The 15,672-nt window shown below is 29.4% G+C and overlaps 1 protein-coding gene and 1 long non-coding RNA gene across 2 annotated transcripts; both read left to right on the plus strand.

The window, feature by feature from the left end:
* Window positions 1-713: 713 nt before the first annotated feature.
* LOC131953456 (ras GTPase-activating protein 1) lies at window positions 714-14,024 on the plus strand. The gene is made up of 24 exons (XM_059316639.1): window positions 714-830; window positions 2,219-2,371; window positions 2,819-2,954; window positions 3,064-3,134; window positions 3,493-3,610; window positions 3,932-4,016; window positions 4,217-4,361; window positions 4,611-4,695; window positions 5,223-5,364; window positions 5,537-5,619; window positions 5,765-5,838; window positions 5,946-6,033; window positions 6,693-6,928; window positions 7,259-7,335; window positions 7,661-7,830; window positions 7,936-8,098; window positions 8,274-8,416; window positions 8,552-8,667; window positions 9,353-9,439; window positions 9,658-9,725; window positions 9,857-9,945; window positions 10,412-10,489; window positions 13,439-13,561; window positions 13,773-14,024. The coding sequence occupies exons 1-24, from the start codon at window positions 715-717 to the stop codon at window positions 13,887-13,889; spliced, it is 2,763 nt and encodes a 920-aa protein (XP_059172622.1). The 5' UTR covers window position 714; the 3' UTR covers window positions 13,890-14,024.
* LOC131953457 (uncharacterized) lies at window positions 10,638-12,481 on the plus strand. The gene is made up of 3 exons (XR_009388644.1): window positions 10,638-11,060; window positions 11,776-11,889; window positions 12,029-12,481. It is a non-coding gene; the product is annotated as an uncharacterized LOC131953457 (long non-coding RNA).
* Window positions 14,025-15,672: the final 1,648 nt, after the last annotated feature.

Below are 15,672 nucleotides of genomic sequence, written 5' to 3' on the forward strand. Positions count from 1 at the left end.
GCTAAAGAGGACTAACGAATTGTGAAGAAAAGTCGCATTGTATCGTTCTTGCCCAGTGTTGAACTAGGCGTCGAGTGACAATGCGAAAAAAGTGCTTTTTGGTGGGTTTTAGAAAAAAAAAAATTAAGTCTTAGTTCATGAAAGTTTTTTTTTTTACTCTAGCATCTTTACAATATGATATCTAGATTCTAGATCTAAATACTGAAAAAAAAAGAGAAGTACACGTTCACAACATGTACATATGTCTAGGCTGTAGTGGAGCACATGTCTACATGCCGGGATCTGACAATTAAAATAAATGCACTGAAATTAAGGAAATAAAACATACATTCCCTATTTAGTAAAAAGCATTTATAAAAAATTGATCTAGACTAGATCTAGATCTATTCATTGTTGTTTTTCTAAACGGAGAAAATGTGTTTTATTGTTTTATGTAAACAAACTGAACGCGCATAGCTAGACTATACACTACAAGACACAAGAGCTAAACGCAACTTTACATAATACATAGGCTATCTAAATATAGAGATCTAGATCTAACTAATCATATCCCTAGATTACAGATCTAGATCTAAATCAAGATTCTAGATCTAGATTAGATCTAGATCTAGTCTAGAATCTAGAATAAAGGCCTAATTTTAAAAACTTTAGAACCTTTTTCTAACACCTCAACGTTTCGGCCAATCAAAAAATAATATTTATCGTGAAAAAAAAATGGCAGCAGATGGGCCAACCACTGATGGCAATGATGAGTTTGATCCTAGATCAAGCGATTTAGAATATTTAGAAGAGCATGTAGGCGTTGAATTAACTGCTCCAGATGAAAAACTGTAAGAAGTTCTAATTTCATACTGCAGTACAATACTTATGTTTTATCTAGGCGTTTCATTTTACAATGGATTTTGTTACAAGATCTAGAAATCTAGACTGGCTGAATCAGTGAATGAATTCAGTTTCAGTATGAATGATCGTGATGATGCTCTGGCGCTGCTATGCTATTTCTCTACAAAACAAGTACTCAACAACACTCTACTAAACCTTTTCTAGATCTAGATCGACTCTAGATTTAGTCTAGTCTAGATACTATCACATAGGGTTACAGTACTCTACAATAAACTTATAAAACTACACTTAGTTGTTTACTACACACTACAACACTCCCTTTAATTTTTTTAAACCACTCACCAAGTACTGAAAGTAGGGTACTGAGTCAACTACTGAGGTAACACTACTCAACTACTCATTTGACAGTAGAGTCACTGTACTGTTGAATTTTGAGTATTGTTGCGTGATTTGACTGAAATAGAGATTACAGTTACAAGTTGAACACAGACACAGCAATTTTTATAGAGATTTGCAACTAGTAGACTAGGTCATCAAATTCGACAAATTGAGATCTGCACTAGTACTGACTAACAAGTACTTTCATTACTTAGTACTTGGCCTTGCATTAGGGCCTTAGGCCTAACTAACAGTTGATCACATTACAGTTGTTACATTTTATCTTGCAGTTTATTGCATACTGTGTTAGTGTACTGTTAGTCTAATTAATTATGCTAGTATTAATTGGTTAAGTGCAGAGACATCTGAACAAATTTAATTGCACCCAGTTTAACATGCAGAGGCAGAAGATTGATTAGCATTACTTTCTAATTCTGAAGACTTTTAACACCAGTTTACTGTTTTGAAGTTTATTTTTGTAAATTGTACAAGCTATTCGTACCTGTTACATTTCAATTATAGGCCTGTATTTTAAATGTTATACTTATTTGAGAAATATATTTTATAAATAGTTATTGGTCAGACGCAATGTGGTTTACTACACATTAAACAATATTAGTAATAAATAAAAGAAATAACTAAATAGCTAAAAATCTGACACATTTAATATTGGCCTAACATAGGCTTGCAATAGCTATTAGAAAAATTAAAACCAAATTATATACGTTATTAGTCAACACAACACCATATTATAATTATATGCCTAAACTGATTAAGTATGTCACTTAGTTAAAGCCCGACTATTCAATCGCATTTTGGAATTTTGTATTGTATGTAGCCACAGCCTCAGATGTTTCTTGCAATGTGTAAAGAAGTTGTAAAAGAGATTAGTTTACCAGTAGTTCAGCTGGATTATTCACATTTTACCAATACCTCTTTTCAAATTTGGCCTATGATTTGTTATCCACGTATGCTATTTATCAATATTCACATACAGTTGGTACCATGGACGCTTGGATCGTCAATCAGCAGAGGAATATCTTATTAGCAGTGGCAAAGTTGGAAGTTATCTTATTCGTGAAAGTGACAGCAAACCTGGATCTTTTGTTTTATCTTATCTTGGACAATCAGGACCCCCTACACATTTTAGGTAATTGTTGTGATTAATAGTTTAAATAGAAATTTAAATGTAGTTTAAATTTCTGAAAATCTATCACAGTAAAATCCAAAAGAGTAAAATTGATAACATGATCGTGCTGATATGCATGATCACTTGAATGGTTTCCTTAGGCCTTGCTTTTATTTCTACATCCAGATTGTAGTTTATACTCTAATAATATGACTCACGTTAGATATCTTTTTTCTTAATTAGGAAGAAGTAAAATTTCAGTCAGTGAATAATTTTGAAAATTTAATTTGAATGCTACACAATTTTAAAGAGATCATGAGAGGTTGATTGGTTGTGTAATTATAATAGGAATAAGAAGAATTTTTAAAATCAACAAATATTTTTGGAAATTCTTTTTTACAAGTCAATGCGTCAACTTTTTCTTACAAAAAGTCAAGTATTTCAAAAACATGTTTTTTCCTTTTTAAGAATCATTGCTATGTGTGGAGACTATTACATAGGAGGACGCCAGTTTGAATCTCTGTCTGATCTTATAGGCTACTATTCATCCTACTCTTGCTTATTAAAAAATGAGCAACTTCGATTCCCAGTGCCGCCAGCAGAAGTAAGAGAAAACTTTTAAAATATTTAATGTCAATTTTAGTAATTTTTGCTTTAATCAATTACTGAATAATTTATGGTGTTCAGAAAATAATTTTATTTTTAATAATCAGCCAGTGGACCATAGACGAAGAGTTTTAGCTATGCTATCATACAGAAAAATGCCTGAGACAGATGAGTTAAAGTAAGTAATGTTAAAGTTTAGTGACATTGCAAAAATTTATAAAGGTTTGGGACGTTCTGTTTTATTTTTGAAACTATTGTTTTTCAATAATAACTTCAGGTTTACATCTTAAAATTAAATCTTTCTCCTAACTGACTAACACCAAATACACCTCACTTTAACAAATTAGCTGTCAGATTATTGTTTCGTTTGGCACAAAGCCATCAGTGTTAATGTTGAACCACCATACAGTAGTTTATTAAGTCCATTAATTGTGTCTTTTAAAATTAACCCTTTTTTAACTGACAACATAAAGAAAAGAAATTCTTGACAGTTAAATTATTTCACACTGACAAATTTTTCTTTTTAAAACAAACAGCTTTGATAAAGGAGATACTTTTGTTGTACACAATGAATTGGAAAATGAATGGTTGTGGGTCACTGCTGAAAGAACTAAAGAAAGTGGATTGGTTCCTTCACAGTTTGTTGAAGAATTGGTAAGATTATGAAGTTTTTAAACATATAGACTCATTTTTTTTTTAATCAACAGTAAAATATTAACTTTAGCCGTATATTTATTGAAATAATTAAGTTGTTTACAGTATGTAAATGATAACGGTTAGGATAATGGTATTGTAATGACTGTCTTGATATTTTTATAGCCTGTGTATTTTTATTGCCTATTAATTTTTTAATTTTATTAGTTATTAAAATAAATTGTAAAAAGTTTAAAGAATTTATTAATGATAATAATAATATAATAATAATTATTAACTAAACCAAAACACTTAAATAATGACTCTTGAAAATATTTTCAGACTTGTAATGGTGATCCAGTTGAAGCACTCCCATACTTTCATGGAAATATCACAAAAGAGGTTGCAGTGGAAAAGCTTATGAAATGTATGTTTGTTACACAATTATACCTTTAAAAGTTGCATTTTTAATTTTACAATTTTATTACACTTCTATTTTATATTGATTAAGTTATTTATCTGTTTATATTAATTTATCAATGAGTGTCTTAATCAAAATAATTGTATTTTAATTAAAAGTTTAAAGAAAGTTCAATTACAATTTATCAATTATACATTTTTGTTCAGCTGGTGAAGGAAGCTATTTGGTGAGACCAAGTGAAAATTCTCCTGGAGACTACTCATTATTCTTTCTTTGTGGGAAGGATGTTAGAAGGTTTCGAATTGAAAAGAAAGGGAGATATTTACATCTGGGTGGACGGTATTTTGATAGGTATGTAACAAGCTATAGAGAATTGAATAGTTTAGTGATCCCCATTAATTAGTTTTTTATCAAGTTAACTTCTACTACCTTGCACTGTTTTAAGTTTTCCCTTGGGCTAAATAATCACTATTGATTATTGAGAATACTGTTTTATTTTATTTGTCTTTCTTCTAGCTTACTTAACTATTTTTTTTTATTAATCAGTTGTTTGTTTAAGACATGACATACCAACACTGTTTGAAATTTTTCTATCTATAGTTTGGATGATATAATCAAAAGATATACTTCAGAAGAAATAGTTGAAGGTTCAAAGCTTGTGTCTGCAGTTTATCGCAGCAGTCGTGTATGTATTTTAAAAACATGTTTGTTTACTTTGAAATATTGCTTTACCAATTTAAAAGCCAGTTCAGATTTTGTGTTTATTTGGGATAGGGCGTATACATCACACTCTTTTATTTTAAAAATAATTTAAAGTATATTATTACAGTTTTTTTTGCGTTTAAAAAAAAAATGTCATTAAAAAGTATACATATATTAGAGTTTAGAGGGGGGGGGGGAATTGGCTGAACAACAACATTAATTTTGGTAGTGCAGTAAAGTCAGTAACTTATGGACTATCCCTAATGTATCTTATAAAGTTTTGTTGTGTATGTCCAAAAGCGCTTCATAATTGTCTACCTTTATTTGATAATATTAAACAGAAATATAAAATGTAACTGCTTATTAATTCTTTTTTTCTTGTGTAACTAACTTTACTTACTTACTTTTAAGGGTAAATAACATCATAATTAACTATGTGTTCAAAATGAAATATGTAAGCTAGAATATACTTGCAAAAATGGTTTCAGTAAAATTGTTTAACTTCCATAGCATTTCAATGATATTGATGAGAAATTTGAAGCTGTTGATGGCACAGATGAAACATACTCTTCTATACGCCAAAGTTCAGGTCCCAGTCTGCTTACTCGATCCAATGATAGGATAGATATGACTGGATTTCTTAACAAAAGAAGTAAGTATATTGTTATGAATTTATTGGAATAAAATTATGTAAAACAAATATTTAAACTTGTCATATCTTTTTCTCTATTAGTTTAAAATGTTCGAAATAACTGGTTGGTTTACAATACTTTTGGTCTAGATCCAACTTATTTTAAAACATTGCATTAACGCTTTTTTTCCAGGTGACCGAAGAAAAGTGTGGAAAGCATTCTATTTTGTTTTGAATGGCACTGACAAATATCTCTATTATTTTGAGAATGACAAAGTAAAGTGTACTAATAAGTTTTAAGCTATAACAGTTTTAGATTTACATAATAGATATTTGTTTTAGTAAAATATTTAAAATCAATACATTTTTAGTTAAGTAAAACTTAACATTGGCAAAAATGTTTAAAAAATTATAATTACAGAAATCCAAACCAAAAGGAATTATCGATTTAAATTATAGTGCATTGTATCCTGTTCATGACAGCCTTTTTGGGAGGTAAAAAGTTGAACTTTACTGCAATAATATACTTTAATATTTTACTAAGTTGACTTTATTTTGTTATAAATTTTGTATAACATTACATTTTTAAAAACTTTTTTCAGACCCAATTGCTTTCAGATTGTTAGTAATTACGATAACAATACTGAGCAGATTTGTTATGTGTGTGCTGATAGTGTGGATCTTGCTCAGGTACAGTGTACTATACAGTCATTTAAAGTAAAATAATCTTAATACAATATATTTTTAAAAGCAACAACCGTTTGATTTTTGTGGGCTGTGGCAAATCTTGTAATTCAATTTTAACCCACTATAATGCACTGAAAATCAGAAAATAAAATAAATTTGCTTTCCATAATAAAAGCTTAGAACACTCATGGGCTTTCTTACATATTTTAGTTACCCTAGCTTTCATTAAAGAAAGCAAGTTTGTTTTGTTTTCTGATTTCAGTGTATTTAATGATTATTATTATTATTTTAAAAAATGTATTTAGCATTCACAACTGCTTCAATTTCCTTAGTCTCTGAGAAACATATTTCATTGTTGAATTATTTTACACACTTTTTTCCAAGTTTTTTACAATAGTTATTGGTGCACAATCTAAACAGATATTTTCTTTTAAACCTTGCTGCAAGGCTACTCCGTCAACTGCTGTCTGTGATCATGATAAACTGACTAATTAGTTATGTTAGCTATGTGACTATTCAAAATGAATAGATATTTTGTGACCAACTACCCCTCTTTATCATTGAAATATTTCAAACGTTAGCCTGCTAATGAATCAGTATGTACAATGTAGTAAATACTTGAGTATACTGTGTATATAAAACCGTTTTTCCTTTCTTTCTAGAAATGGATTCAGGTTTTGAAACCATATTGTGACAACTCCAAAGGAAATAAATCACAGCACCATGCATCACTTAAAGAGTTCCATAAACTGGAAGTGAGCATATTAGATGCACACCGCTTTTCACCTAAAGTTTTGAATCATTCATACTGTGTGCTTAGCTTGAATAATGTCAGAGTAGGAAAAACAGATGTGGTTGAAGGCTCAAGTCCATTTTGGTCAACAGATTTCTTTTTAGAGTAAGTAAATGAATAACTCAAAAATCATATCCTCAACAATAGTTTTTACTCCTTATAGTTATAGACTTAAAGAATAAAAAAAAGTTTTAACCTACTTCAACCCTTTGAACCTGCGTAACGCATTATCAGTCGGAGCCTTAAATATCCATGCCTTGAGGTACCCATAAAGCGGTACTAGACACCTTACCCCAGATTGGCAGTTTGTACATAAAATTGCTATATTAAAAAAGTATGTAACTGGTATTGATCGACTTATTGATCCGTTTTTTGTTTGTAAATGTATTTAAATACTTTTTTCTTTTATATTTAAAAATAAATTATTTTTTTCAGTGACATTCCACCTATAGTTGAATCATTTACAGTCTTGTTATTCAACAAAATTAAACGGCTTAAAGATACAGAAATAGGTAAACAGCAGTATTTTTCTTGTGCTTATTTGAGTTTGACATTTGGGCCATTGTATGAATCCCTGTTTGTCAAAGTTTATGTTCACTATAATGTAATACAATAAATGTAGCCAATATATTTTATGTCAGATGTCCCTTGCTAAAGTTCAGTTGTTCAACATACTGTGTTCCCAATTCTTGAAACACCCAGTACTGAAAAGCTAGTTTATCACTTATTTTTACACAGACATGTTTTGTCTAGTAATAGGTGTGTATGTTAATGCCTTGCAACAAAATAAAATACATGTTCTACAGCTTTATAACATAAATCTAACATAATTTCTAGCTTCAGTGACAGTTTCATTGTCAGAATTAGCTGGTAAAGGCTTTGTTGATGAAACCTATACACTTCAGCCAACACCAGGTATGAAAGGTGAAATGGGAACATTGCGCTTAAAATCTCGTTACCAGCATGAGATTATTATGCCTCAAGAGGAATATACAAGTTTAAAAGAGGTAGCTTTTTTTATAACTAATTAGCTATAATTATTTTTACAGATTTGCTAAAAAATCACAACTGGTATTTGCAAAATATTTTAGTCAAAAAGGTATTTATTTCAGTTATTGCTGGATGATGGCTATGAGCACATAATGGCATTGTCTCAAATATCAGGGGAAAGTGAGCGCACAACACTAGCTTATGCACTATTACAGATCTTTCGGCATGAACGTAAAGAAGCTGGTTTACTCTGTGCTTTAAATGACAGAGAAATAGAAAAAGAAGGTTAGAAAAAACTTAGCAACATTTTACATAAAATTTAAAAAAGGTGCATTGTCCTTTAAATTTATCCTTTAATAAAAACAAAACTGGAAAATACATTTAAAAATAAATTTTAAACCCATTTTCTCCATTATCATTTTACCTTCTGGAAAAAAGTTTTCTTTTTTTAAATCTATAGCTGAAGTTTCAACATTGTTCAGGGCTGGTTCCCTAGCCACAACACTTATGGTGCAATACATGAAATTGACATCAACTAATTTTGTACATAAAGCTGTCAAGGAGTCTGTTCAAAAGATTGTAGAACTAAAGCAGTCATGTGAGGTAACTAAATTTTAAATTTAAAAAAAAAATCTATCTTTTGTCAACAAAACTGATAATTTAGAAAACTTTTAAAAAAATTATAAAACTGCATATGTGTTAATGATATAACTTTGAAATATAAACATTTCATTTTAGCTTGATCCAAAGTTTTTGGAAAACTCTACAGACAAGCAATCAAATTCTGAATTCTTTCTTCGTCTCCTTACAGAAGTTGTGGAATCCATATTTTCTTCTATAGATTATTGCCCTATGTAGGTGTAACTTTAATTGTTAAATTGATCTTTATTGCAAATAATTCTACTAGGATATCTGAATGTTTATTAAAAAGTAATTATTTGACTCATATATTAACTACTACAAAAATCAAACTTACTCTGTTTCATGGACACACTTATTTAAGGTCCAGGGTGGGTTGTATATTTTCTTTTATTCAGAAGGAAAAATATGAATCTCATACATTTGGAAATGAACTTAATAAATAAAGATAATATAATTATAATAAATAAACACTTAAAGATCATATCAGCCATCATATCCTCAATAACATCAAGTAATTATAAGTATTAAGTTCTCTGTGTGTTAATTAATGCAACAAAAAGTATATATTTTTTTTTAGCTAAGGGTTGTTCATAAATGACATTGTGCCAACATATAGCCATTGCAACATGATTATGAGATGACCACTTAAATCTTAGGCATAAATCTTAGCCTTTGCTTAGAGAGACTTGTTTTATTTAAAAAAAAGTTTAACAGGTGCACAAGACTTAAAGCTGATAACTTTAATTCTTGTTGGGTATAAGCTATATTGTGGGGGGGGGGGGGGGGGAAATAGTTACAGAACTATTTTTATGAGCTGGTGATTTAATTAACTTATTAATTGTAGTAGTAAAATTGTATGAAAAAAAAATCTGATTAAATGCTTGCCTCTTTTTAAAGGACCCTGCGGTATGTATGTAGTTGCTTACAGAAGCGAGCCAAAACAAAATGGCCAAGTGATGATACTGTAAAAACGCGTGTTGTTAGGTATGCTATTTTTAAAAAAAAAAATTATGCATGAATAGGTTTGTTTTTAATTAGAGTTTTGGCACGTAAATAAAATAGTATTTGTAATTAATTTGTCACAAGGGCAGTTGCTCTAAGGTACCCTTTTCATGATTAGATTAGATAGTAATAGTTAGCTTGCTTCAGATAAACTAATTTATTCACAGTTTTATTAACAAAGTGCTTTATTCCTTTAACAGTGGATTTATTTTTCTTCGTCTTCTATGTCCGGCCATTTTAAACCCGAAGTCTTTCAACCTTGTATCAGGTATTAAATGTCTTCTCAACGAAGAAGTATTATGATAAAAATAAATAGTATATTATTATACATTAGTTTAAAAACAATAAACTTTTCTTGGACTTAAGCTGTTAAGGTATTGTGTTATTGTACATTTTCAGAGAATCCTTCAGAGACAGCAGCAAGAACACTAAAACTTATTGCCAAAGCATTACAAAATTTGGCTAACCTTGTTGATGTTGGTCCCAAGGTAATATATATTTTTTGTTTATTTTAAGTAAAGCATTATATTTTACTTAGTTTAGATGGTTGAAAATAGTGTTTTCAGCATTGTTTACAACATGTTATAATTCTTTAAGGCAATTCAAAAATCAGTGTAAAAGTATAGCCATCTTTTGGATTCATTTGTTTAAACTACACAAAAATTGCAAACCTTAAAAAGCGTGCTAAGGTTCTATCAGCTGTCATAATCTATAAATTGCCTGTCCATTTTGTAAGCTGGCAACAAACTATTGTTCCCACAAATAATTTCTTAACATTTTGATTTATCAACAAGTGTATATTTTAGTTCCATACCATTAGTGTTACAGCTTTTAGCATTAAGTAATTTATTTATGTACATATTAGTTTAAAAAAAATGTGTTATCATTTTCTAAAAGATATTTATTGTGTTTAATGCAACATATATTCTGATTACCAATATATTTATATATTAGGAAGCCTATATGGAAGTTGTCCAGCCTTTTGTTAAGAAAAATAAAGACAGAATGATTTCATATCTTGATGAACTTTCGGTAGGTGGAATATTGATGTAGAAATAGATTTTATTTAATATATTGGCTTCATATTTGTTAAATTTATAAGCTACCAGACAAAAAGTAGGTATTCTAAATGAGCCGAAAAAAACGTACTGCGCGCAAAAAAATTTGGTCGAGTTGCGCCAACGCTCGGAGATCCGATACCATAATACATACGATTACACTAAAAACTAATATAGAAAGTAGAATGGACGCCCTTTAAGATGATATGACTTTGCCCGCTGTAAAATATAATTTAATGCTAAAAATAATAGATTTAAAAGTTTCAAATGATTTTTTTACACGAAAAAAATATTTTACAGCCGGCAAAATTATATATTCAGATCGGGCGTCCAATTTACTATAAAAATGTTATAATTTAATTAACACTTAATGTATGGTATCGGATCGCAGAAATAAAAACGAACGCATACGTATCGTGATGACCCGCGCTAACTTTTGCCGGCTTAAATCTAGTTTTGCGTAATGTCACGGAACACCCGGCTCAAGTTCAAAGCAGGATTTTGTGTTTATTCGCGGATTACCATGGATTTTAAACAATGTCTAGGTAAGTTAAGTGCTTTATAAATTATTAGCTATATTCATTTTATTTATAATAAACTGCTGCTTTAAACCATTTGCATTTTAGTGTCCACTTATCGGTAATTGCTACACGCTTAAAAAAACATTTACCAAAAAATTATCTAGACCTTTTTAAAAGTTCTTTGTATTTAATTTACGATTACCAAAATAAAAAAGGAATGCACAATTAAATCAAAAAGATGTTTAAAAGAGTGATAGAATTTAATTTGTATTCGTGAATTTTATTAATTACTAACATCGACCGATTAAACTCAATATATTGTCGATTTCAAGCCGCTTGTCGGCCATTTTTTTTTTTGCCTTCTCGTAATGTTGGATTCAACTATTATATTACGCAGGGTTAACAGCATACTTTCAATTTATTGTAGCATTGTTTATTTTGTTTTTCCTAGTTTAATAGTTAACTATTCTATATAATTGCAGTAATTACATTAAATTTTAGAATACTACGATCGTTAATGTTTCTTATCTCTAGGTTTATTGAACTGACGACATTAAAATAAAATGTAGCCCCCCTTCCATAATAGTTTAACCCAAAATTGTTTCTAGATCTACTTAGATTAGTTAGATTCACTATTGCTTTCATGTTAATATTTAGTAGTAGAACTATCTAAAGTGTTTACATTTAATATCTAAAAAAGCATTGAGCAGCCTTACTTTTAATATTATTCTATTTACAGAGCAAGATATTAGCAAAAGAAAGGGGAAACTGAAAGGCCTGTCAAAAATGTGTATTGTTTGTGTAAGCACCAACAGGACTACTGAATACTTTTGAAGGAAACCATATGTCAGATGTTAGTATTTTCTTCACTTTGCTTATTAGTTATAATGATGTAATGTTACATGATTGATATCTAAGTAGGTATAAAGATATACAGACCTACTATATAAGTCAGTATATTGGAAATGCTAATTAATTGTTTTTATTCACAGACATTTTCTATACTCTGGACCAATGGAAAGATCCCTTACTAGTTTCCATAATTTGATGTGTGCTGCCAGTTCACAATAATTTATTACAATGCTACTCCAAACCTTGAAGAAGAAGACTAACTCAACCAAGATATTGACTATTAATTACAATGCTACCCAACCTGATAGAGAACTTTCCCAATCAGGATATTGACCTGTCTTTTTGAACCTGCTCTAAGATTTCTGATAATTGTATAAGTTAGGACCTAGACATTTCCAGAAGTTGACATTGATCAATAACTAACTAGAAGAAATAAATTTACTGATAACAAGTAAATTTAGGCTAAGCATGTCATGATTAGGGAGCAGAGTAACAAAACTAGATGAACATCACAAAGCTAACAGTTAGGATCATTTATAAAGAATTTTAGTTTAATTAGTTATCTTACTTCATCAGTGTTTAAAAGGCATGAAATTTCTTCTTAATAAGTATATAAGTAAAGTAATAGTATAGTTATTTAATATTTTATAACAAAGTAATGCTAACATGTTTCCTACACAATTTATATTACTTTCTTAAAAGTGAGGACACTTTTTGCAAGATGTTAGGTAATGAAAATTCTTGATTTTGGGCGTTAAGGAAGGATGCCTTATATTGTTTTGCAGAATGATTATTTTATGTTTCTGTGTTTATTATATATTAAGAACATCATGTGCTTTAAGATGGTGTAAAATTTATTAAGATACTTTAATTTAATATTTTTTAATCATTTTTTGAAAAAGGGTGAAATTTCTATTTTTTATAAACTGACCTTGCAGAATCTGGTCTCGCTAATTACTTTCTTTATTAATTCTTTACCTGCTTATTTCATATTAACATGCTTTGAATTTCCTTTCTTAGAACATTTATATTATCAATGTGGCTTAATTAGTTTATTTTATATGATTTTTTAAAAATGACTGTAAATTGACTTTTTGTCTCCCTTTTCGTACTTTGGTAAAATTGTGCTTTGGCTCATTTTTAAGTGAATAAATTTTCCATTTATATCTGTCTGACAACCTTGAAAAAAATTGGGTTTGCTATTTGTATTACTGGCTGTGTGTGCAAGAAATTTGTGAGTTCTAACTTAGTTATTTTAGAAGTTAGTAGGGGTCTCAAATAGACCCTTTACTGCTCGAAAAGCGAACACATTTTTCGAGTTTAAAAAAATTCATAACTTTTTTAAAAATGGACATACATCAATAAATTTGGTGTTTCTGTTCTGATGAAAGCAATCCCTATCAGGTGGAAGTGTTAAATTTTATTTAATTTCATTATGAAAATTTCATTTAGAATACCTACAAAAAGTTGAAATAATTTTTGATAATAATAGTTCCTGTTTAAAAGAAAACTTCAAAACTTTGATCCTTCAAATTTGTGTGCCTTTTCAGAATATTCCCAAGGAGCCTCTAACTCATGAAAGTTTTACAGGGGACAGTGCTAGGGAACTTGCCACCATTCATCAGCTATGTGATACCCATCTTGATGCTCTTAAAGGACTAATAACAGCCCAGGTTCGTTTAAAATAGAATATGATTATTTTTTTATTTAAGTAAACACTTCAACTGGTGAATATTAGTTACGTTAAAATGAATTGGTAGGTTTAAAACTTATTGTTTAATACTAATCAGTTATATATTTTTATACTCAGTGATAGAAATACATGTGAAATATATTTACTTTTGTTTAACAAACCATAAAAATAAATAAATATTTTTATTTCAGGTATCAACAAAAAAAATTGTGGTTGTGACTGAAATGTTGACAAATCACAAAAAAAGATACATGGGTGATTTGTGCCATACTCAGGGATTTAGCTTAGTACAAAAGAATTCAATATAATGTTTTGTACATCAAGCATGCATACACACAGATGCATATCTTTACACTATTATTTTGCAGACTGCCATTACAGCTAGTAGGTATTTTCTCCTTGTAAAAGCTAGTGACGGTAATGAGGCTATTTTTTTTTTTTTTTTTTTTGCATTCAAGCTATTTGACAACTAGCAGTATGATGCTATGCTTTATTTCCTTATGGCATGTCACTTAAGATATGAACTGTAAACATTATTTTGAGTTTTTAAAGCATTCCCTAATCAAAATCCACTGCGACCTACCTTGCAATTATGCATTTGACACCATAAGATATTGCATTTAAAATTGATTGGACTTAAAAATATATTTATTTAATTTTTAAACCACATGTTGGTAACATCTGCTTCATGTCCATTGGTACTATTCCTCCAGTGTTTTCCTTTCCACTTTGTGTTTTGTTAGTAGAATCATTTAAGGAAAATAATATTCAACAAAAAAAAAGAAAGAGTATATTTTTAAAACTTTAACTTATAAAAATTCCTGATCAGAAAATGTATTTATTGCTTAAATTATGAATTTTCAACATGGTACATCATTATTCGCCATTTTGTGAGCTAGTCATCAAAACCAATTTTAAATATTCAAAAACCAATGAAACTCACTGGTTTTATTTTTTCAAATTCGTTATGGCCAATCTAATAGACACAGTTTATTATATACTAATGTTTAGGGTAATTTGGATGCTAAGAAAAATCTTTTAGCAAAAATGTCTTTATTGTAGGGGACTTACAAAGATCAGTCAGAGTTAATTGTTTTTAGAGAAAATTAATATCTACTTTGTGTAAATGGTTAAAAGGCAAGCTGGCTTTGCCTTTTTTTTTATAATAAAAATGCAAGTGTCCATTGCACTGCTGTACTGTAAAGTAATGTATGTATTTATGCAATTTTACTTTTTATTAGACACTTTCTTAGTACATGTTTTGGTGTTACAGTTTTTATTAACATTAAAGTCATCCTAAGTTTACTAAGATCCTGTTGACTTTATTAGCTGGGTTTGGGTGGGGGGGGGGGGGGGGAGCATTTCCATTGTTGAACTTTTATACATTTTTGGTTGATGTACTTGTGTTAAATCTGCCTGGAGCACATTAAGTGGAGTAATAACAAACAATTTTTGCAAGTGCCATAAGCAAAGTGAAAGTTTTGCTCCCGGTGACTAGCTGCTAATGTTATCCAGTTTTATGATGACAGATTTGAATTTTATAGTACTACTTAGTCCAAATTTCATTCATGATAAAAATGCATTTATTATAATATTTATTCTTAGAATAGTGCCATACCAAGTATTTTAATTATGAATCTTTATTCATTAGCAACATGGTTATATGTATCAAGCCGGTTTTGTTAAAGTGAAAAGTGTTTTTTTTTTCATGAAAATAGTTCTACAGCTAATTTTATGTAATTTATGTACGCAGTAAATAATAAGGCAAACAAATATGATGTAAATACCCCATTAAGATTAGTGCATCATAATCAGTTTTGTAAAGTCTGAAGTGGATTGTAACTGTTACAAACTGTTTAAAACAAAAGTATAATGAACTTTAATCAATATCAAGACCTTGTTTGTTGCTTTAAACAGATTTCTCTAACCACAATGCAGCACCTGTAATGTTTTACTAATTGAAACAAAATATAACAGTGATAGCCTTATATACATATGGAAAATGTGATTAACATCTACAAATGTGGTATTTTTTTTCTACATAACTTGTATTCATTGTTAACAATGGAAAATATGCTACTGTAAGAAATG

The sequence above is a fragment of the Physella acuta genome, unplaced genomic scaffold, assembly GCF_028476545.2.
Source record: "Physella acuta isolate Inbredline_101_S28 unplaced genomic scaffold, ASM2847654v3 ptg000923l, whole genome shotgun sequence".
Lineage (NCBI taxonomy): Eukaryota > Metazoa > Mollusca > Gastropoda > Physidae > Physella > Physella acuta.